At 45.1% G+C, this 24,419-nt stretch overlaps 1 protein-coding gene across 4 annotated transcripts in view; it reads right to left on the bottom strand.

Annotated features, from left to right (window-relative positions):
• CLIP2 (CAP-Gly domain containing linker protein 2) overlaps positions 1-24,419 on the bottom strand; it is an 82,396-nt gene that overhangs the window by 4,695 nt on the left and 53,282 nt on the right. For 3 of the 4 annotated variants that reach the window (XM_069791475.1, XM_069791476.1, XM_069791477.1), the window contains exons 5-16: positions 22,164-22,377; positions 20,997-21,194; positions 19,741-19,844; positions 17,243-17,303; positions 12,712-12,816; positions 10,206-11,150; positions 7,542-7,599; positions 5,747-5,830; positions 5,164-5,320; positions 4,504-4,663; positions 3,720-3,905; positions 189-251 (exon numbers count right to left, since the gene is read on the bottom strand). In XM_069791475.1, coding sequence (XP_069647576.1) covers positions 189-251; positions 3,720-3,905; positions 4,504-4,663; positions 5,164-5,320; positions 5,747-5,830; positions 7,542-7,599; positions 10,206-11,150; positions 12,712-12,816; positions 17,243-17,303; positions 19,741-19,844; positions 20,997-21,194; positions 22,164-22,377 — 2,335 coding nt within the window. The remainder of the gene's footprint in view (positions 1-188; positions 252-3,719; positions 3,906-4,503; positions 4,664-5,163; positions 5,321-5,746; positions 5,831-7,541; positions 7,600-10,205; positions 11,151-12,711; positions 12,817-17,242; positions 17,304-19,740; positions 19,845-20,996; positions 21,195-22,163; positions 22,378-24,419) is intronic. The other variant, XM_069791478.1, reaches the window with a different exon arrangement.

Here is a 24,419-nt window from a genome sequence, read left to right as displayed (position 1 = left end):
TGGTAAGGTGATGTTCCCACCATGCTTGGGAACTGGAGTTGTGCAAAGCCCCTTGCTTTCACTGTGGGAATGACACAGTCAAGCTTTGCTGGCAGAACTGCCTCCATCCAAGAGCTGTCCCCAGCACAGCAGGCAAGAAGTCACATTAAGCAGTCACTGTTTTAAACAACATTCTGCTTATAACTTACCTCTTGCTTGTGGGATTTATCCTGCTGGTGAATTCCGTTAGCAGACCCAGAATTTCCAACAGTCTGCAAGGGAGAATGTACAATACTTACTGAAGAGGGACACAGAGCCTAGTGGTGTTGCCTACAAGCGCTGAAATCTGGCAAGACTGCCATCTCCTTCCTTAGCAGCCTGCTCCACACAAGGAAAGGAGAATGCAAAAATCCCACCCCACTTTTGGCAAGAAGCTTCCTGCCCTCTGCACCCTGGCCCAATCCCCACATGCCAGATTGCATCCTTCCCAGCTACAAAACATCCCCCAAGTTCCATATGGACACAGACCTGCTCTTCACTTCTCACTCTTAAATCCCAATAAACAAACCCTCAGCCAGGGGCAGCATTAGCTGCAAAACACGGCACAGTGAACATCCCAGCAGTGAAAAGGACATTTGCCATTCCCCATTTCCCATCTCTGGGGACGAGTCTGCAGCCAGGGCAGGCTGTTCTATTTTTAGAAAGCACAAGAACTTTTAAGCATTTATAATGTTTCTTTAGCAGGGATAATATGGAGCCCTTCAGCTTCAAAATGACAGTACAACTGGCACAAATGAGAAGAAAGCTGCAGCCTGAAGTTACAGCATGCCAGATGTCAATTCTTGGGTCCTGGTAATCAGATTCACAGTGGTTGGTGAACTGCTGACGGCAGCAAAACCAGACATTATGGGCAGACAAGACTGCAAGGTTTAAAACCCATCATTAGAGGAACCCCAGCTACCCAGCTTCCATTCTTACTGTGATCATGAAGGTGCACAACCAACCCTACAGGAGAGAGGTTTAGTTTGGGCAGGAAAAACTGGCAGAGATTCAAACCGAGCTCTGCTTTGAGAGCCTGAACTGTTTGCCGGGCAGTGAATCCTACCTGGATGGATGGCAAGAACAGTGCTGCTGTAGTCACTCAGCCTTGGGGACTGCACCCACTGCCACAGGGGATTCAGGCCTTGCACAAGGCAACATATGCTACCCTGGCTGCCAGCACACCCCATCTCTGCACTAAGCAGCTATCAGATACCAGGAATTAGGTTTGAAATTTGGTCTCAGTACATGGTCACGATAATGAACAAAGTGGCGCAAATCACTTGAAATTAAATAAACAAGCTCCCACAGCAATCACTGCAAAACCTCCAACGAAAGGCCTGAATGCCAAATCCTTGTCATTTCCTGCAAAGCTGTGAGGTCCCAAGGGTCTCCCAAGCTGAGGATCTCCCAAGACACAGAGAAGGCAAAGATCTTCTTCCTCTATTACAGGACAAATACTTTGCAGCTGCAGGCATGGAACAGCAAGGCAGCAATTACTTGACAATGAGACGAAGACACAGTGCCATTATGCTCCCCCCAGCTCCTGCACCTCCTTGTCTAACAGCAAGGCCAGCCATGCGCATCAAGGACTGCAGAGCGCGGCGGCTGACGAAGCCTGCAAAGGGAGAGCAGCAGCAGCTTGTGGTAATTAGAGATTTCCTTCTTGAGCGCGCTGCGAAGTGAAGGCTTTACAGACAAAGGGAGAGCAATGCCAAGGCAGAGCCTGGGCAACAGCTGCTGCTGTCAGAGAGGAGATGGGAGGTCAGAAGTTAGTGCAGGATGGGTTACAGCAGAAACGTGGCTTCTGGGGAAGAACCATGAATTCCCTAACTATTGCACCAGGATCTCTTTAGGCCAGCAACATCCTCAGGCTCAGCCTGAAAGCCCCTGGTTAACAACTCCCCTTCATAAGGGGAAGGATGAACAGATATCATACCGAAACCAGGAGCTTTGATCCAGACTTCCTTGTAACTAGGCGCTTTAAAAATCTGACATCAACAGAAGTTTGAAGCCTAGCTTCCCGCAATAATCCTCTGTCTGTCTCTTAGTACCATGGTTTGTAGCTGAAGGCATAATACTATCTTGTCGTATCTCTAAGATTTCTTAAGCATGAAAGTATCAAAGTAATACCAGGGATAGATTAGCTGACCTCATAAGGTCCATTCCAACTCCCTTTATGCAAGATTAGTTATTTTCTACAGCTGGGGAAGAAATAATTACCACCTGCACCACCTCTGGAGACAGGAATGCGAAAGGGAGGATTTCCTTTTTTCAAGGGACTTAGTATTAAAGCAAACAGAGAATAACTTTCCCCACCCCTCCCATAGCTTCCAACAGATGAGGTTGTCATGATGCATTTTCATCTGACACATAGCAATTACAGCAGAAGCTAAAGTCACTCTGGAGGTACCGACAGGATTACAGTACGTCTTGGACTGCCACAAACTTGTCATCACAACTACAGCTGTCCTGTCTGGTGCTGGCAGACGGCTGCTGCCGCTGCACTGCGGGATATAGAGACTTGTCTGCAACACACAGATGCTCAGCTGAGCCAGCAGAGCTTTCAGGGCTGCAGTTTTTACTGTGCACCCTCCTCCTGACTGCCTTCCTGCAAGTACTACTGCAATGCAAACAGCCATTTGGTGTATCTGCAAACTGTGCAGAAGACAGTGTCATGGGAGGAGAAGGCTTGATACCCCTCAGATTACCTACCACAACATATCTGCACTTGCATCCAGGAAAACAAGCTCTCTGCCCATTTTCCGTGTCTAGAGACTTGCTCTGTACTATCCTAAGGTGTCTGCTTGAATGCGAGTTGTAGCTCATTACTGCAAGAGAAAGACATTTTTCAGCTAAGAATTTAAATAAGCAAGTACCAGAGGAGCATTGGTGCATCTGGGCTCTGAAAGCCATGACCTGGTTGCAGACACAAGAGAAAATACAGCTAGAAGAGCAATAAAGGACATGAAGCACAAAGCTTGGCACAAGGGGCACATCACTTCGCAGGAGGAATCAATCAGGGCTTGAACACCACAGGTACGAGACGGAAAAAAGCCAAATGTGGAGAGTCAAGTTATTTGCAGCCTTCAATTTCATAAAGAAGGATGCAAGACAAACAGAAGCAGTTTTGCTTTTGTCAGAAGAAACAAAGGGAGACCAGAGGAAGTTGGGAAGAGAAGACAGTAACTGGAATGGGAACATTCCTGGTCCATCAGCAAACCCAGATCAGAATCAGAGATGCCTCCAGGAGCTGGTAAGAGAAATGGAAAATATTTTCCCAGAGTCACCTCCAAAGTTTCTGCTTATGGACTGCATGGAAATAAACCTCTCAAAGAACAGGGATGGCAGAAATCCTCAACTTCCATATCATAAAGTGCCTGTACCGCAAGGATGTGCAGCCATACGTCGTTGTACACATAAAGAACAGTTACTCACACTGCAACATTCCCCAAAATACCACATTTAGCAACCATTCTTGCAGAGCACAAAAGGATCTGTAATTACCAACTAGCAAGGCTTTTCTTAGTTTTAAGCTACCTCTGACAGAACAAAGTTTTGCCAGGCTGTTTCCAGCAGAGAGAAAGGGACCCAGCTGACTGCATTACCCCCCACAGCACAGGGCAAGATCCCAGGAGATTGCTCAAGACAGATGACTGGTGAGGGCTGAGAGACCTGGGAAACGATTGCCAATGCTCTACCTGTGTTTTCTCGGAGGAGAGCCTCATCGCTTCCATGAGCTTCTCCATCTGGTGGCCCTGCTCCAGCGCATTGCGCAGCACATCCTCCGTGCTGACAAGCCGGTGCTGCAGCCGGATCACTTCTGACTCTGACGAGGGGTCGATCAGGGAGTATCGCCGCTGATCCGTTACTGATTTTTCCTTGTCCTTACAGAGCAAAGGGAAAATAGGAGCATGTTAGATTAAAACGAGTAACTACAGAGACTAAGCAAAGTCGAAATCCACTGTAACTCGTACAAGTGTGTTTTGATTTCAACAGTAGATGGGGTCACAGCACAACCCTGAAGGCAATTTTATCAAGTGCGACCAGCAGCAGCTCCAGTTTGTTCCCAGCAGAGTTCAAATAAATTATTCACATTTCAACCACTGGAGGACACTGAAGTACACAGAAATCGGAAGACATTGCTTATTCCTAGATCAGAGATTGTATAAAACAATGTGGGGTAGCTGACCGACCTTCAGTTTCTCCCACAAATTTTAGCCCTATTTAGCCACGGATCTAAAAAACCCGTGGGAACAGCAAAACACTGGAGAAGGACATATGGACATTTTTGCTGCTTAATGAGGTGCCACTAAGCCAGGCCACAGCTCACAGGCGCCGTCAAGGAAGTTCCCATCAGATGCTCAGTAGCACAAAAGAAAGCATGAAGACTTGGAGCAAGGGTGAAGGGCTAGGACCCTCCCTGAGCAGCACAGAGCCCTCCAGCCCCCAGGCCAAGGCCAGGAGGGGTTTTGGTGCCCTCACCAGCACAACCAGTTTCTCTCGCAGACCCTTGATGTCATCTTTGAGCTTCTGTTCCTTCAGCCGCCACTCTGCTTTGTGCACTTCCCGGCTTAGGTCCCGCTCTGGCCCAGGCGAGTGCCGGTTCGCCTCCAGTAACAACACTCTCAGCTCGTTCAGACTCCTGGAAGAAGCGGCATGAAAAGGTGAAGACGTTCCAGAGCCCACACGCCACTGGAGTCCTGCTGCGCTCCCTCCCACCTTTGCTACGGACCCAAAGGAAGGCCAGCGAGCAAACCTGACCCAACTCCTACCGCTTCGGGGGCTTCAGATTTCCTGTCCTCCCCACTGTGCCAGCTTTAAAGAGACTGGGACCTGCACAAGGCACCGCATTTCAGAGCAGGGCAGCAGCCAGCTTAGCTGGCTTGTAGATGACTTCATTCGGCATCTACGTGGGTATTGAGCTGTCTTGCAGCTCCTGGCAAGCAGTGAAAGGGCAGTCCCTTTGATAATTCACAGCCCCTGATTTTAACCAAATTTGCACATGAGCATCTCTAAAGAACAGGAAAGCTGGGGACTGAACTTCAACAATTCAACCTCTAGATTTCTTTTGGTGGTAAATTAAAGCACCCTGAACACACAGAGCTCCGTCTCCAGCTCCATCCGTCAGACCTGCAGACTGACCTTTCCTTCTTGAGTAGCTCCTGGCTAATCAGGACCAGTTGCCCTGAAGCATCGTGTGTTTTCTTGGTCAAGGCTTCCAGTTCACCTTCCAGCCTCTTCTTTTCTTTTAACAATGAATCAGCCTTCTTTTCTGCTGTTTTCCATTTATTTTCCAAAGCTACAAGAAGCAGAGGATACAGGGAGAAGAAAGGTCACTTAGTTCTTTACTCACATTCCTGCTTTTTGCCTTTTCCCAACTCCCACTCCTAGCAGCATAGACCTGGCTAGCTCTGGATCTGGCCCTATTTAAGGGCAGATCTCAGAAACAACACACCTGGCTCCATTTACGTCTGCCTCTTTCAGCTTTTGACATTCAATGAGCCCAAACCCTCCCTCACAGGATACAAATATCTTCTGCAGTGTTTGTGTTCAACTCCTGAAAAGAGACTGAAACTCCTGAACAAATTTTTACCAACAACATCCATTAGAAGACAGGCAGTTTTAACACCAGCCATTTCAGCACGTGGGCCCTTGTTCAATACCAGTACAGAGGACGAGCAAGGAAACGCCTAGTTCCCACCAGCACTGGATTAGGGAAACTTACCACTTACTTGGGCCCTTAGAGTTTCAGTTTGGGACACCAGTGATGACACCTCTTTGTCTCTTTTACTCAGCTTGTCTTGGAGGTCTGTGGGAGGATGAAAAGAAAAGACAAAGATTAGAAGCTTGGAAAATGCTTTGTGCAAATCAGGAAGGTATCGAATGTAAGGCATGGGTCGGGATGTGACAGGGGCGTGGTGGTGGTACCCTTCATCGGCAGAGAAGCAGCAGGAGACAAGTAATGGGTGTTTCTCACTGCACTCACCACCATCCAGGTATTAGGCAGTAGGATACACAGCTGGGAAGCCATATCAGACAGGTTTAAGAAAGCAACCACAAGGTGGGAAAAGAAAAAGGGAATAAAACATTAATCAAAATCACCAAAAGGAACTTTCTGCACATTTTTTTGTGTTACCTCCTACACTGGAAGGCAAAGACACGTTTTCTGGAACCGATGCATTTCCACACTCAAACAGAACTGTAGATTTGAAGTACGATGCTTTTGTGGCTCAAGTCTGAACTGGTTGGTTTTAGTACATCTATATATGGCTTATTCAGTGTGGAAACAACATGCACACAGACTGAGTGGCCATTTTAAGAGCAGTGGCTGCTGGACCTAGTTATGCTTTGCCTTCACTAGGCAGGAATTACCTGTCAATCATATAATTTGGTATAGCATATATGTAATCCTGTACCTGCAAAGACAGTGACGAGCTGACTGACAATGCTTAGCTAGCATTGAGGGCAGAACACCTCTGTCTGAATCCAGGAACAGCTGGAGGGACACTCAAACTAAACAAAGTGTCTGTTAAGTGAAGTTTAAGCCAGTAAAAGTCCCCAGTAACCTCCATTTAAGTTGCTCCATCCTGAGCAGGACTTTAACAAGGGCTTTGCAGAGAACAGACACCTTAGAGGTGAGTAATGGAGAAAAAGCTATGCTACCGTAAGCCAAATGCCATTTGAAAAGAAAAATGACAAGTTAGTCCTTTACAAATCACCTTTGTGATCTAGACTGATAACATTTTCTGCTACATAAAAACCAACCCTAAGGAAGAATGAAGAAATACGAGTCTCCTGGGAATGAGCAAGGGAAGACATGATCTGGAAGCACCTTACGTATCTTGGAACAGCCCTGAATCCTTCAGACACCCAAAAATGTATGTCATCCACAGCAATGTGGTAGGACATCGCTCCTAACAGGGACCATCTGGGCCATCCAGCATTAATCTTGCCAGGTCTGCTGTTGCTCAGACTAGGGGTTACAGCTTACCCTCTTTGTGAGGGAGGCTGAGCGCAATTCAGTTTCAAAGCTACTTTATAGAAATTTTCTGAGTGCATCAATTCTATGTTTTGTTAAAAGGATGGATTTGATTCATAGTAAGCTTAATAAAAAAAAGTAACCCCCATTATTTTAAGCCTGTCACATTAATATCTACCATTAGCAGTCCTCTCCTATGAACAAATTACATTTAATGTCTGGATTTTACCCACTGTAAAAATCAGTGATGGGATGGAAGTGCGCCCATTTCCCCAGACCTGTCTCCAGCCTGCACCATCTGCATGGTGAATGTCTAATGCAAATAAAAAACATCCACCCCTGCATATGCTCAGCCGGATTAGAAGGGGAAAAAAAAAAAAAAAGGCAAACAACAAATGCCATCCAGCAAAATCTGAGAAATGAAATGGCTTCCTAAGCCTCTTCCACACAGCCGTCCCTGCAAGAGCAGAAAGTTGGAGGAAGGGAAGGCACACGATTTGCTAGAACAGGGTGTTCCAAAAAAACCAATAAAATTTCATACCTTCCATAGTCTGCTTCATTTTTATCTTTTCTTCTGAAATATCATTAGTTTCAATCATCTGAAATAAATGTAAAATATGAGATGTGAAACAGCCCTTTACCCAAAGATTCAAAGCCAAGTTAACAACCACAAAGCCCCATCCAAAGCAGAAGTGTATCCAGTACCCAAGTTACAATTTTTTTACATCCTTCCTGAGAGGGAAAAAAAGGCTTTTGAGGAGTCACTTCTACAGCTGGGTACTACTGAAGGCTAACTGGTGCCATCTGAGAGTGCCCACACACACCAGGCAGCTACGCACAACAGCGAGATTCACCAGGGAGGGAAAAAGTGATCAGGCTTTCCCCACAAGCTCTGGTCCCAGCTTTCACAAGCTCAGAGTTTGTGCAGAGCGATGGAAGAGCTGCTCTCCGTTGGACCAGTCTCCTGTGGTTAATTATGGCAAATATTCAGGTGCAAATGCTCATTAGCATTCAGCTTGAGACCTATCAGACAACAATTTCCTCAACTTCTGAAGAATCTAACTGTGCCCAAAGTTATAAAAACAGTAATAAAACATTGATAAAATAATAATTATTAGAGAATGAATACATTAATAAAAATAATAAAAAGCAAATGCTAGTCCATATAGGGGATTCTGCCTTTTCCCCACCCTCTTTTGTCTCTACTGGAACGAAAAGCAGAGCTCACAGCCAGGCTTTCCATTGCAGAGGCCACAATGCCGCCCTTCAAGCCTTTTCACATCCAGCAGCCTTTGGTGGGACCTCAGCACATGCCCCAGATCAAGCAGTTGCTGTGGCCACCACCACTGAAAGGCCCAAGGTCAGTCCCCGAGAGCCTGAGTGGGCTGCGGGATACGTCTAGCAGAAGCAGGAGTACACCCAAAGGGGAAATACCTGATGTACTTTTGGTATGGAAAAACTATTTTAACTGCTCTTTGGAAGCGCAGTTGTGGGTCTCACTTGAAGGTCTAGGAAAGACGGTCACAGAACACATTTGTTTGTTTAAAATATTTGGGTAGTTAATACTGCAGTCACATTAAATTAGCTAAGACATTTAAAAATAGAATTTGCCCTGTGATACTCAAAGGCTTTCACCCATGCATTTCTTACCACATTTTCCTGATTTTAATCAATACATAGTTAAAATAATTATTTTGAGACTCCCTGGTTCTAATCCAATATCAATATCCCCCAGAGCCCTCCACATTTATCTAAAGGGCTCTGGAAGAAGCCTCCAGCTTCTTCTTTTACATTCATTCCTGTTTGAATATTGGCTGTAATATGTGACATGTTGTAATAACATCCACTTCTCGCAGGGCCCTGGCTGTACTTATTGTTCACAACTGTCTTTACTAGATGAAACATGTTGAGCAACCCTTGAAACATCATTAATGCTGTAGATTCCTCCTTGGGCTTTTGCCTTTCCTGTCCAGTCCAGTGTGCCTTTTTGCAGGCATGAAGCTCTGACTTGGTCAACAGTAATTCACGGGCTTCACTTTGCTGCCCAGAGGTGCAATTGATTTCAATGGGGCTGTTCACGTTGGCAAATTAAACATTGGCATTGTATTCACTTCATTGGCACCTCAGTCTGGAACAGTGACTACATTACCAGCAGTAGATTTCAAATGAGTATTCTTAAAACGTGCACATTTCATGGCTTATTTTAATTCACTGCATCCCCACAGGGACAAGTTGTAAGTTGGGTTTTTGCTCACTTCTCATGCAAAATCCAAACACAAATAGGGGTCCAGCCTAGAACCGTAAGTAGCAATCTCCCCCGCTCACTCTAGTGGAAAGCCAGCCACGTGTCCCTGTGCCATGCACAAAGGCAGGATGGCATCCTGTGGCAAATAGTAAAAAAAATGAGGATGACTTAAAAAGACACAAAGGCCACAGAAAATTGACCTCTTCATATTATTACTGCTTTTATTCCCTGGGAGGCTCAGGACTTGTATTCAATCAGGCATTTTACTTCCCCACCCTGGTGCCATCCTGACTCTTGCTAGCAGCTCTTCCACTATAATCCTCAAAGTCAACATTTTCCTGTGTCTCCCGTACATGCTGCGAAGCTTTCCCACTGCCTCTGCTGCATTGCTGGCACACACCTCCCACCCAACCCCATCAGCTCAGCCCCCAACAGAGGCTCTCAAACCATGATCCACATGCTGGACAAGCTACATGCTCTATCTCAGCATGGGCAATGACTCTTCTTCCACCCTGTCCTCCACCTACCCCTAAAGGGCCTTGCTCAATAATACACTAAGACTGCTGCAGTTCCTTGGAGGACAACAGCTGTATTGTAGAAATGATGCTTTTCCAGCTAATAATGCTGCTTGCTCAGGGTAAGAGCCCACCCTGACAAACCACGATAGCCCTATCTATACTGCTGCCACAGGACTCGTGTCTTCAAGCCCAGATGTGGCCCACTTCTCTTTGACTCTTATTTCTTCTAATTGTGCCACTGTACTGGCTTTCAAGAGCGGGAAGACACCTTCAGCATGGAAATGTAGTGCAGAAAAAGCACTAATCAATAGAAGGTAACAACATCCAGATACTTTGAGGCATAAAAGCCTCAGAAAACTGCACAAGGCAGCAGCTGAGGGCTACTCCTAGGAAGGGTTACTAACAGTGATGACAAACAAGCACAATGACCCGGAAGTCATACATTTGCATGCTGAGAAGGATGCAGGGCCTCCATGGACTGTAGCTTGTTCTCTAAGACAAGCACTTTTTCCTGCAATCTGTGGATCTCCTGTTTGCTCTGGGCTTCTGTTTTCTGTAATGTTTCATAGTCCAACATCTTCTTCTCAGCCAAAGAAATCTGCTCTTTCAAGAAAGCTATCGCTTGTGTCTGATCTTTATATTCATCATGAAGTTTCTCCAGTTCATGCACCCTCAGCTCAGCATCTCGACACTTGTCCTTCACATCTTGGAGCTCAAGAAGGTGCTGATTACTTTTGGTTTCCAGTTGCATTTTCCAGTTGCTGTTGCTTTTTTCCACTTCATCCACAGCCTCCTGCAACTTCAGTTTGAGACTCTCTTTCTCCTTTATATGAACAGCCGTCTCAATGTCATGCTTTGCCTTCAGGTTCTCCAGCTCAAGCTGGTGCTCCATCTTTATACTCTCCACCACTGCCTTCAGTTCCACAATCTCCTTATGCTGGGTGTCGGGGCCTGTGCTCAGTGTGGCTTTCAGGTCCTCCAGAGACTTCTGGTGGTCAGAAGCTAACGTGTCCAACTTGGACTTCCAGTTGTCCATGAGCCCCATGTTCTCATTAGTGGCTTGCTGAACTTTATGCTTTAGGTCAATGATTTCCTGTGAGTACTTCTCATTGACAGATTTCAGCTTCTCCATCTCCTGCTGGTACTTCTTTAATGTCTTCTCGTACTTCTCCTTTAGCTGGCTGCTCTCCTTCTGATGCTCCTTGTTGGCAGACAGCAGTTGATCGCGTAGACGAAGAGCCTCTGACTGCAAGCCAAGGTTATGCTCAGGGGTCTCTGCTTGGTGAGAGCTCCTGAGGCACTGCCGAAGCTCATCCACCTCGCTGCGCCTCAGGCTCAACTCCTCCTCCAGCTGCAGGATTCTGGACTTCTCTGCTACCGTGGTTAACTGCAACACAACAGAAGACAAAGTCAGTCCCCACCTCTCATCGCTGCATCCTTCCTTTTAGTAAGTGTGCTCCAGTGGAAGTAAATCCAAAGTACATTAGTCAAAGTTCAAATAAACAGGAAAAGAATACCCAGCACCCTCCAATCCGAGTACAGTTTTGCACCAGGGTAACCATCACCAATAACTCTAACAGTTATGTCTTTGTGCCAATTGCAATTTGTTTTTTCTAATATGAACCTTTCGTTTTCCACAGAAAAACATGCATCTTTGAAACAACCCTTAAATTCGCTAGAGAGCAACAGTGATTTATGAAAAATAATGTCCTGAAAGGGCATTATATTTCCAGACTAGGCATCTTGCCAGACGATGCGCAGAGGAAATGTGACTGCACGTGCAGGAATATCACAAGCATTGAAACCAGCGTCAAGCATATCATGTTTCCTTTATTGCTCAGCAATCCTCAGCCTACAGACCTCTCTTCCGCATCGTAATTTGTTTACCCTGGTGTAAAAAGGAAAAGGGATTTTTACACGAGTACTTGTTAGAGTTTATTAGCAAAGTAAAAATAACATAGAAGGCTAGAGGATGCAAGGCAATAAATCTGACTATGGTTAACATTGAGCATAAGGGCTATGGATCAATGTATTACGATCTGAATGTAACCTAACAGGGCTGAACTACCTGCTAGTCACAGGGAGTTCAGGGTGCTGCAGCTATGGATGGAGAAGAGATTTGACTAGATGAAATATTAGAAAAAGGCAGAAGAAACAAGGAAACCAAGCCAAAACACAAGCAATCAATTCCATATCATTTCAATTGCCATTATCCCCACTAACGATCAGCCCAGGAGGCTGGGTGGTTTTATTTTAGAAGGGCACAGGGGTTTTCAAACCAGTTAAGCCCTTTTGGAGAACCTCACGTTTGTGTTTTCTACAGCTCTAAAATCCATTGGTGAGAAGGAAGCTCACTGTAGCAAGTTTGCCACTTCTCACACCACACCAGCATGAAAAAGCCCTTTCCACATCTGGCTGCTTTTAGGATCGTGTGCGCTGTTCATCTGGGCAGCCTGTCCTGTTGCAGGCATGGCCAAGGATCAGAGCTGGTCCACCTGCACTCACCAGTATCTTCCATTTCACATGGCAGCTCCCACAACTGGAGGGGGGACAAAGGGAATGCTGATTGCAATGTTATTTCCTATTACAGCCTGGGGGACCCTCAAGGCGGAATGAATTGTGCAGGGTGCGGATATTATTTGGGCATGTTAACTGAAAGATGAATTGTGAAGAGCTCGTGTCAAATGGTGGCATGGGGCAGAGAAGCAAACTCAATTTGAGAAACAAGTCCCCACACAAGAAGCAAAGCTAGAAATTATACCATACTACTATTTCCAGGAGAGAGAGCAAATAAAAACCAAACAAAAAATCAGGGAAGTCTAAATTCAAGCCAAAACCAATCAACCCCACAAAAACCAAAAGAAAGAAACCCAAAGCAAGGCGTCATGAGCATCAACGCAGGGGGCAAGCGCGCTGTTCTGCAGGCAGGGCAAGTGGGGGTCGATTACCCTGGTGTCCTCTAATTCTCTGAGGAGTTTTTCAGCCTGTGCCTTCTCAAACAGCAGGCTCTGCTCGAGCTCCCGTATTCGGGCATGCTCCAACTGCGTCTGAGTCTGGTCACACATAGGGAAAAAAGAACAGTGGAGATGGGAAAAGGGGAAGGGAGAGAGAGAGAGAAAGAGAGGGAAAGAGAAGGCTGCAACATCATCTTCAGTGTACAAGACAAGGAAAGGCAGTTCACAACAGGAGGAGAATAAAGATCCAAACAAGCAAGAAAAATTCCAACCAAACAGAAAATGGTCACTACGGGATTTTACATGGTACTCGTAGTGGCTATTCAGAAGAAAATGGAATCTGTGATGGGAAAAACATCCCTCTGCATTAGAAAGCTGCTTCAGCGTTTTCCTGCATCAAGACTATACTGAAGACACTTCCTAAAAAGCAAAGCTCCCACCACTGCAGACCACCAGTACAAGACCCTTGCACCACATACGAGAATGCAAAGACCTTGCAATGATTCTCTGCATCTCTCCTCAAGAAGAAGCACAAGGTAGACTGAAAAGAGTTGGAAGTTCCCATCCTCTTTTTGCTCCGAAGACAGCTTGAACCCTGCACTAAGTGGAAAAAAAAGCAGGTCATACTGCACATAGCACATTGCTGAAACCAAAAATACACTGCACTGAAAGCAAATCGGAGAAATTTAGATACCAAACTGTTATATAAATCAGTGCTTTAGGTTTGAATAGGGCTGCTATGAATTTCAAAGTAATTTTTGCATACTAAAACTCTAATAGCCTTGTACACAAGAAAACAGAACTATTTTTTTGTTTTGTTTTTGTTTTTGTTTTTTTTTTAGACAGATGATTAAACTAAGCACAAGAAGTTTATGTAACCTGCCCAAATCCAGGAGCATTGACTCAGGGCATTGCTTCAGTGCCCTTCACTTTTAAAGCAGAAGTACCATACAGCTGCACTTGGTGGCAAACCTCAGGACTCCACAACAACCACTGTAATATCATGTAAAATTTCCCATAAATAAAAGAGGAGAGGAGACATGGGAAAATGCATGCAGACTCTGGCCTTCACATTTTTTTAGCTTACAAAACCAACATTTTCCTTTGAATTAAACTGGACCTACCAAAAACCAAACAAACCTGATCAGAACCTTTTTTTTTTTACTCCCATTTTCTGCCCTTCATTTTCCATATAATTATTTGCTTCCCCCTCTTTCTATTGGAAGCAGTTTTAAGGATTTTCTGCCCTTTCCTACAATAAAGCAAGTTTTGATTAGTTGCGTACAAACAATGGAAACCGAAGTTTGTAAAAATCCATGTTTTCTCTTATGGCTTGAAAGGTATCATTGTACATGTATTCATAGATGGTCAAGATCACAGCTGCCAGATATATTCAGACTACTCCATATTTTATGTAGTCTATTTGACCCCTGAACAAGGCAAAAAAAAAAAAAAAAAATGTGGGCCTCAAGAACCCAAACATTATCAAAACCCCCAAATAATATCACTTAAGTGCAAAAGTTGGCTGAATGCATCTTAATAAGAAAAACTTAATTTTTTACTGAGTGACTTCTCCCGCTCTCTGCAAAGCTCAAAGATCCACATCCCAAGATGGAGCTCCAGGTTTGATTTTATTTACAGGGATAATTATTCCATCGATACCAATGAATTTTCCTCAATTTACACTAGCTCAAAATCCCCAAGTGAAACTTCAGTAACACAAACTTTTGAAATTACCTTAACTGGTGGCAGCACATCAGATATTGGCTACCTGGAGATGCTGACCTATTACAAAACTAATCTCTGAATCTCCCAAAGAGACTCTCTCAAGACTCCTGAGGTTGACACTCAAGTTCCCAGCCAAGCTATCTCAGTTCCACCTGATACTCTTGCTCAGTATCCACCAATCCTGCTATTTTCCAAGTCTGGAAAAACACATGAAAATGGAGGAGAAAAATAATCAGGGAAGAAAGTTAATCAACTGTTTTACAGTCCTTAAATTTTAGATTCGCATCCAGTCCTGTGTTATTTCTCATTTTATGCAAATTGGTTTGGCTAGCCAGTATGACTCAGAGCCTCAAATCCAAAGTTTTCCTGCACTTCCTTGAGGAAGTTCAGATCTGAATTTTAGACTCACTTCTAGCTATTAGCCTTAAATTACTATTCACAAATTACAAACTGACTTCCCATTGGTGTTCAAGGCATGATGCAGGTTCCAGGAGATGAGCATGAGATAGTTCCTCGAAGAGGTTAATATTTCCTATAAAACATGGTCTTGCCACCATAAAAAGCTTTTCTTAAAAGGTTTTGTTTTCCTGCAATTGCTTTTCACCTTCTAAAGTACTGTAGCATCGGCACTGCCAACCAGGATCAAAAATGGGTTGAATTCATAACTACATTTCAAGGCTAAATCTGCAGGTCCTTCTTTATCAGAGGTACAAAAACTGATATATATTTCCAGGCTTCAGACACATTGATTTCTTTGGTCAAAGAGCTTCTAGGGATGTTGCCTGCTGTGCTCAACACCTGAGAGTCCTGGATTGTTCAAAACCTACATGGTATTGTGAAAAATACCATGGGATTTAACCTAGCCTTCAGCAGAAACCCTAGATCCAGGGACCACAGAGGAGATAATCTCTTCTTACCATTGTGTCTGTTACCGGCTCTTAAGTACAAGATAAACATTCTCCTCTGAGTACTCGGAAGAGGGCTGCTGGCATAAGAGGACTACAAGACCAGAGGAGAGGAGACAACTGTCACTGGATTTTGCTTTTGGTATTTGGGTGGTTAGTTCAGCTCTAGCTAGGAATGCGAGGGGCTGTGCTAGCAGCCACTGGTTGACTTTGTTGTGATTTTACATGAAGAATATCACGAACAATCACTTCCCAGGAAACAGACCACAACATGAAGGAGCACTTATCCCCCCCTTGATTTCCAATATGAAATTTCAGTTAATTACTTGCTGCTGGAAATCCTAACTGTCTCCACAATAAAGCAGGAAGGTGAGAATTAACTCCAGTGTGTCAATCATTCAGTCTGAGCATCCAAATTAGACAGGAGAGGATGTAAAAACTGACCACAGCCAAGCCCTCTGTCAATGCCTGTGCTGTCGCTGGTGTTGGACTCACAAGGGACATCCCAGTTCTCTGGATCGCAGGAAACCAAGCTGCTCCATGACTCTTTCCTAAGAAGTTATTTGTTCTTCAGTACAGACAAACATGGAAGTGAGGACAGGACTCTGGCAGCCTGCAAGAAGCTTGGCCACATCCTCATTGCAAAGCAACTCCTTCCCAGCCCAAATGAAAATCAGATCTATCCTCAGTTTGGGACCTGCAGTCATAGGAGCACTTATGTCACAGCAGCGTACCATCTTGCTAAAATGTGGTGGCTTTTTTTTTTAAATATATCTAAAGATACCTGCTAGCTAGCCCATTACCATTATTACACAGCCAGGTTTAAACACTTAAAGCTTACACAGGGGCAATTTGCTGCTCTCAAAAGGAATGATGGATGGATCAACCACCCTTCTCTAAAGCACTGGGGGAAACCTGTCACATAAGCTCAGGAATCAATAGAAACCTGATTTTGCACCCACACACTATGCAGAAACTGCACTTGCTGTCCTTTAGCAAAGGTCTGCTATCAGCGCATTGCTGATTTATACCGTCAAATGCATTACTCTGCTTCAGCTTCCGGATAAAGAGGAGAGGTTTATGCCAAGAGGGTCAAAGCCATAGCAACATACTCATCACCTAGTTTTCTCGTTCTCCAGGGCTTTTATTGATATTACTGACAGCGAAGCACAGGAGCAGGTCCCTTGACACTTCTGGCTGTTACTAACCTAGCACTATAGCTAAAGATAAGGGAAAGTCCCTTGATTTCCACGTGTAGAGCAGAGCCTTGCTTTCACAGAAATATTTTCATTTCCTTTTTTTCCCCACAGAAAAGCCTCCCACTCAAGGGCAAGCTCCCAACACCACTTCCAGTTTGCACAACGCTCACTGCAACAGCACTGCTCTGAGCAACAGCCCTTCCAAATGAAAGGGTATCCTAGTGTCAAACCCCACACTCGTAGGCAGAGGACTCCACACGAGGACACTGCAGGTCGAATGATACACGGCATTTTGGCTGGAATAGAGTAGCATCTGACTGGGAGATTGTGTGTGCCCATTAGCTGCTAATAGCAGGACACTGCAGGGACAGTGACTGAACAGTCAATTCATTTCTACAGTGGAAAAACATATGTTGAAATGCATTCAGATACAGTCAGATTTTAACATGGCTTGGCAACTCATGGTGACATTTAAAGCCAGGCTGGCTGCATGTGATTAATTCTAGGCAGCTCCTAGCATTATTAGTCATTGGGCAACATACCAAAGAACAATATTCACAGTTTATACCACAGTGTTCGCAGCAGGTCCAAAGCCATCAATAAAGATTAAGTATTGTTTAGAGTTGAGCAAAAGGTGGCAGAAATTACTCAAGTGAGGCCCCACATGCAATTGTTAAGGGTGTTAGGAATTACCTCCAGATCCCCCTTCGTAATGGATTCTTCCTCCACACGGAACTGCAAGTCCTCCACTTTCCTGGGGAGGGGAAAAGACACAAAGAGCAATCGGTAACACCCAGATCAGCATCCCATTTCTAAGCAGCCATTGCACATGGGCCTCCTCTGCACAACCAAAGCCTGAGAGGAGACAGATACAGACAATCTTTGTATACAAACAGCTCAGCGGAAGCTAAACAGCAAGACCCATGGAGCAAGACAGTTAATAAGCAAGCTTTACACAGAGCAAACATTTACCTCCTTGCAAGATACACACTCACAGACATGCTGTTTCTGTTGTACCACCCCTCAGCAAGCACAACTACTGTTCACTGACACTGGGATCCTGAAAACATGAAAACCACAACCAGGTTTCACTGGTTTACTTAGACCTTGTTATCCTGTAGCCAAGCACTGGGCAATTCCTGTACCAAACACGCAGGTTCCATACAAAATATTCCAAGGGAACCAGAGCGTCTGCCTCCTTGGCAGACGGTGTGCAATGCTTAATGTTTCCACAACATGGAAACGGTGCGCTGCCCTGGCAGAAAAGCCTTCACCAGAGATTGTATAGGCCAGTCATGCATAGATGCACATAAAACCACATGCACAAACACAGACATGCCTAGGACTCTTATACAAAGTCTGAAGAGAAAATCCAGTAACAATACAAAATAATTCAATTTTCTGCTAAACTCAGTCCTCTTTGTTCTCTTTACTGATTTAAAAAAAAAAGACAATAATGAGGATGTTGAGCTGGTAGCCAGATGTAAAGCCTCTGATTCTGTTACAGATAAAAATAGCCATGAGTGTACGTATCTAACTTCATAAACAAGCTTCCTTGTCTAAACCTCCTCTAATTAGAGGAAGCATCTGTTGATATTTAGGAAAGAACTTGGCTGTCTTGGGTTAAAGGGCCTCCTGGAGCTGGGAAAGTGAGCTGCCTACCAGGACAACGGGGAGACTTGTGCACGAAAGAACAATTTGTCCTCAGGAGGGGCATAATTCAATTGAAATCAATGCTGTTTTCAGTTATTTAATACATAGAAATGTCTTTCTATTCCCACTGAAGAGTTTAATTATATAGATGAAGCAACTGGACTCCAAGAATGACAAGCAGATCTTCACTCTTACCCAGAGAGGAAATGTATGTATCATCATATATACATGGATGGGGCCTCTGGGATGTGGGGAGGTGATGAATCACACTAAAGTAAGGCTGTACTCCAGTTTAACTTCCCTTCCTCAGAAGGAATGACCTGAAGATCAGCACATCACAAATAGAGGGGAAAGAAGTGGTCTTTAGCAAAGCCAGGTTGTACAGAAAGGTTAGGGGTCTGGGATGGCCCAACCTTCACAGTTCTGTTTATTATCCAGACTGTACTGTATCCTATATAAGGATATACTGTATCCTTAGCCAAGAGCATCTGAAGGCAAGGCTTTGTCACTATCCACACTCTTGCCATCAGTTAATCCCACCTTTACTGAGTAACTCCATTTTACACAGTGACACGGCTGAGTTTGGTCACGGTATCAAATCTCAGAGCAACTGATATTACTGGTGCCCTTCATTCCTTCAGGCAAATAATGCTGCTTGTCCGTGCTTTGTGTCAGGAACCGAACAACAAGGAAGAGGGCTGAAAACCCTCAATAACATCCCCGCCCAGAAGGACACCAAGACTATTTGGCCTTCTACTGGCAGTGGTAGATCAACTGTTTGCCACCGTTGTATTGTCATTGCAACATTTGCCATGGTCAAGTGCTCTTGGACATGCAAGCAGCCTGTCAAATACTTATCAGGGTCATGACAGAAGTGCCAGCAGGAATGGAAGCTGATGGTGTCTTTTTTTCTTAAGAAGTGCTACACGCATTTGGCAAGAAACAGTGTCAAATCATGAAACTCCTTTTGGCAACAAAACAGAGGTGCCCCTATCCTGAGTACGAGCTGCCCTGGCTGGCTGTTTGTCTTCCGCCTCTCAATTGCATTGCAACAGCAGGGCAGGTTCAGCTGAGCATATTCAAAAAACCTGAGACTGCTCACGTCACATCAATTACCGCATTGCAACCCCACCGAACAATATAGCATTGAGTCTCCTCTAAGAGCCATAAGACATAGGAACGTACAAGACTAATTGGAAATACTTCACTGTTCAGTTGTGATTAGCAGCAGTTTGTCAGCAAACGGGGGCAGTCACAGTGCTGGATGCCCAACCCTAGACAAGAGTCACATCAGATGTGCAACTGCAGCAAAACTGTTCTAAACTTCCCACTACCTGAAGCAGCACACCCCTTCCCTACATGCAGGCACACCACTGTGGCCAGGAGAGTGAAATACAGCATATCTGAGGTACTGGAAGACATCCAAAGATTACTTTCCCGGCCACTTTCTTCACCTTAGGTCCAATGAACAATGTTCTTTGGTAAGATCCTCATCTCCCCCATGACTTCTCCTCCACACCCAACCACTCCTGCTTTACCTCTTCTCCTCTTCCAGCTGGTTCAGCAGCTCAATCTTCTCCTTCTGCATCCCATCTACCAGAGCTCGTGCTCGTTGGAGGTTTCCTTCTGCCTCCGTGACGTACTGCAGCAAAAAAAGAGCCCGAGCCACAAAAGTTAACAATGTTTGAAGTACAGAGTTTAAAAAAGGATCAAAACAAGGGAACAGAAGTCTTTGATGATCTGTTTCAGAGGATGCTATGGTGAGAAGGTAGATTTTCTAAAGACCCCAGTATGTAGGCATCAAAAAGAAAAAAATTGCTCAATCTCCAGCAGCTGTAAATTTGATCCATGCTTCACTGCCTCTCTGACTTGAACCCTTTGGAGAACCCAGCTCTGATTAAGAGTTAAGAACTCGAAGCCTGAACAGTTTTGAAAATCTGGTCTGAGGTTACCAGGCGCAATTCAGCCCTGGTCAAGAAGCATGAGACAGTTCAGACTTGTGTTAATTCGTTACTGGTAATGACTGGAAAATACTATACACAAGGAAGAGGGCAGCTTCCAATTGATTTGCCAATTTTTCCTGCATTTCTGACAGGCAGGTGTGGCCCACCACACAAAGGCATGCAGTGCTAACCCTGCTCCCTAGTAGCTGACTGGGGTTTATCAACACGAGCAAAGAATTTAGGACAACAGCAGTCATGAAGAGCCACACATTGACGAATAGCACAAACACAACTCCTCTCTTTAAGCATTCAAGTGCATAAAATATCATTTGTACAAATGCTTGTGCAAAAAAAAAAAAGCTACTATGATCACCCCGTTTTCCTTACAGATCTCTTGACTTAATGGGATAAAAACATCCTCTGGCAGGAAAGCAGTGACATATGAACTGAGCTGATGTTCTCAGCAGCGTCCGATAGCATCAAAAAACCACTGCAATGCAGTCTCAGCCAAAGCCAGATTGGGTGACTAAGGGGAACAAGTTTGCCCTCCACTCGCATTTCAGCATTCAAATGTATTGATCCCCCAGACACAAACTATCTACTGTCTTTTTTCTGGCACAGCCCTTTTTCTGCTCCTGGCTTGGGGCAGAGAGAGCACACGTGACACTGGCAGGATTGGAGAAAGAGCCTCACCTTAACCCACCATGCAGGAAGCTGTATCCACATAAGAGGCAGAAATTCAGAGCCCAGGTTTCACATCAGGAAGCTACAGAGGGGTAATGTTACGATCTGAAACTTTCAGAGGATGCCAGATATTTGAGCGCTGGTAATAAAGCCACATCACCTCCTACCTGCTCATGCTGGGCCTTCATGATGGCAATTTCTTTCTCCACCTCACAGATGTGGCTGGTGGCTTTGGCAACCTCAGCCCGCTCCAGGTCACGCTCTGCCAGTAGCTGTTCGATGTGCTGCTGCTTCTCCTTCAGTGCCTCCTGGAGAGCTGTGGTGCCAGAGATTTTTCGGGCATATCGAGAAGAGGTCTCTGTCAGCTGGAAGAAGAGTTAAAAAGAGGCAGGGGTAAAGCTATGTCCTTCTCAGTCTAGAATAGCTTAAAGTCCCCTGTTAAATCTGGAATGCAGCCACCTACTGATCATTTATTAGGCTGTACAGAGCTGCAGTTCCAGTTCTGGACCCTACAGTGGAGTTAACAAGTCTGCAAGACACCTGAACACTGCTCACAAGCTCAATAGTTCTTCTACACTGCAATGAAAGGACCATTTCCCAAAGGACAGGACACAGGGTGGGAACTGGGTCAGGAAAGATTATCATGTGTTGTATCATCTGCCGCCTTAAATGTATTTTATTGATGATCTGCACTGGTACAGTCCCAAACAGTGAACTCAGCTGGGAGGACTGATCTCAACTGAAGACTGGTATGGGTTACTTGGATCCACTCCCAGTAACGGATACTGCACCCTCGTCCCCAGCCAAGATGCAGCACACACTATGGCAGAGTCAGAGGTTTTAACAATATTGCTGCCTGCTCTGGTGTCTGCCTTCTTGAGTACCTGCCAAAGCATAAGGCATGTAATTCAGGACAGTGTCAGCCCTCCACAGCAGAACGCAGTCATTGTAGAAGCTTTTGGATAGCTGTTCAATACAGCAGCGCACTGCTACATGACCACACGGGACAACAAGCAATGCCATTTTTCTGCATGGATCCCATATAAAACCTGCTCTTGACAGTGGAGCTGAGATTCGTCCCATTGCAAGTAGCAGTTCAGGCTCTTTAATGCTCACAATTGCTCCGTGTCTGTTATGACTCTCGTGTCCATGGAGGGAATCCTATTTGTAAGCTGGTTAACAGCATCCCACACTCCACTCCCCTCATCTCACTGATGGTGAAGGAGCAGCTGCCCCAGTGCATCTGCTGAAACAAAACCCCAACCCTCCCACTTTGTAGAGCTGGGTCACAGAAGTAGATCAAGGCTGCACAGTCTGTAGAAAGAGTCACTTACCAGCCCGCTGCGGCTTGGCCTGCCCCCAACAGACGATGCCACCGAGCTGACGGAGCTGATGGAGGAGCTGCTGGGGCTGTGGGTTAAGGCAGACACTCCCATGGCCATTCGTTTGCTCTTCTTTGCCTTGGCAGGGCTGGTTGATGGGAACCCGATCCGGATCACCTTGTGGATGGGAGCAAAGAGGCCAAATTTGGGAGGACACTGAAAATACCTGTAATACAGGAGATGCACCAAGTCAGAAGCAGTAGAGCATCCATCTCACCCAAGCCTCTCAGAATGGCACTGCTAAGCAATACGCAACCGTGGCCCTCAGCTCATCTCTTGGTGCTTTGCTGTGATGTTGTTTCCTGTATGCAAGCAGTTGGATTATTCTCCTTTCCTGCCACTTAGAGTAGTAGCAATCTTCATGTTTTCACTTGCGGTGCTTACACAGGGAAACCCAATTGCCACACTATTGCACTTCGATGAGAAGCCAGGAAAGACCCATCTGGTAGCCTGGATAGCACAAAGATCCCAGTTCATAAACACAGAGAAAGCACATGCACTCCTTCCCTATAAACCAACCTTCCCAAAACCTGCATGTGTTCTCTACCCTGCTTTGCAAGAAAGTCATGTAGTAAAGCATGTCAAATAAAAAGATCTGAATCACACAGCTCTGTGTAAGTGTTCTATAGGGTAAAAATCTTTCCTCCCAAAACAAACGGGGAAACGGCAGCTTCTAACTTTGATGCTAAAAATACCATTAGAGCAAACTCCAGTGTGTGCCATTTCCTCTGGGTGGCACAGAAAGAGAACCTGGTTCCCATGCAAACAAACTTAGAAACAAGCATAAAAAAGGGAGGATCAGATAATTACAGTGCAAGCTCTCTTCCACAATTGCAGTGAGGCCGATGATTATGTCTCTCTGGAGCCCTCTTTCAGAATACAAATGAGCCAAAACCCACAGTGTCAAACATTGGAAACCCCTTCAGAACTTGGGCTGACCAGCTCAAGCCAGGGTTTATCTGTTGCTGGCCAGCTGCACTGCAGCAAGTAAAACCAAATCACCTCCAGGCGTTGCATCCCCTTGTTTCAAGGGAGTAGCCAACACAGAAAACTGTCTCCTTTAAGAGTTCTTTCTCACAGGCTTTGTAGCAAGGCTAGGACTAACTACTGGGCCATACAATAGTCTGTCCTATGTTAACATAAAAAACAGGTCCTAATGAATAAATAACAGAAATGCAACTTTGCTAGCACAAGTCCCCTCTCTCCAGATGTGAGCAGCTGCTTCCCCAATATCCTTTTATTTTTACGTGCTGGCAGCCACACGGCTGTGTCACAGGCAGACCTCTGTGTACTTGGGAGGCCAGAGAACAGCCTGATCTCCAGCCAGCTGAGAAAGTGATTCATTTTCAAACATCTGCTCAAGCCTAATTTTTTTCTGTAACAATCTTTAAAAAATAAACCCTCTACAACCCAAAATCACTTAGTCCCCTCCACTTGCTGCCAACACAGGCCCTTGGGTTTGGAAAACCAGCCATACCGCAGGCTGACCTTGCTGCAGATCAGGGACTCAAGGAAGAAAATCAGTCTGACCTCTTGCAAACCCGCCAAAGCCCTGCCCAGCATCATATTCTCAAACTGCCATAGGCACAGGCGGACCAACAGCATGGCACAGCCCCTTCCACTGGTCTAAGCATAGACTGGTACTTGTGGCTCTGCAACAATGCCAAAGGCTAAGTCACTCCAAAGCCCCCTGACAGCTCTTTGCAAGTCCAAACTTGCACCACTATGTCTGCTCATTTTCTTTTAGTCCAGACTGGAAGTGGTTGCAATTAACTTTTATAGTTCAGAAGCAGCAACTGGGTCCAGAACACTTGGCAGAAAAAAAAAAAATCTGCTTGCAATCCAAAAGCTGCTCTCACTGAGTGCTAAGGAGCTCTATACTCACATTACAGAAAAGGAAGAGGGAAGAAAAATGGTGTTGTGATGGCAATGCAAACTGCAGGTGGGAAACAGCACAGGAAATTTTGAAATAGATAAAAAAACCACCTCAGTGTCCAAGGCTGACATGTTTCAGACTATGCAAAAGCAAAAGTATGAGCAGTTTAGTGGGCATAGAGGCAGAGAAGGAAGAACAGTAAAATAAGCAGGTAAAGGTTAATATACTAGAGACAAGTACGTAGAACTCGCTTGGCTTTGTGGATAAGAAACCAAAAAAACCACACCAGCACTTCTCAAGTCTCCTGTGCAGACAGGAAAGCAGATGCAGCA

The sequence above is a fragment of the Haliaeetus albicilla genome, chromosome 9, assembly GCF_947461875.1.
Source record: "Haliaeetus albicilla chromosome 9, bHalAlb1.1, whole genome shotgun sequence".
NCBI classification, from domain to species: Eukaryota; Metazoa; Chordata; class Aves; order Accipitriformes; family Accipitridae; genus Haliaeetus; species Haliaeetus albicilla.
Note: the sequence above shows the minus strand (reverse complement) of the source record. Positions and strands in the feature narration are given on the sequence as shown.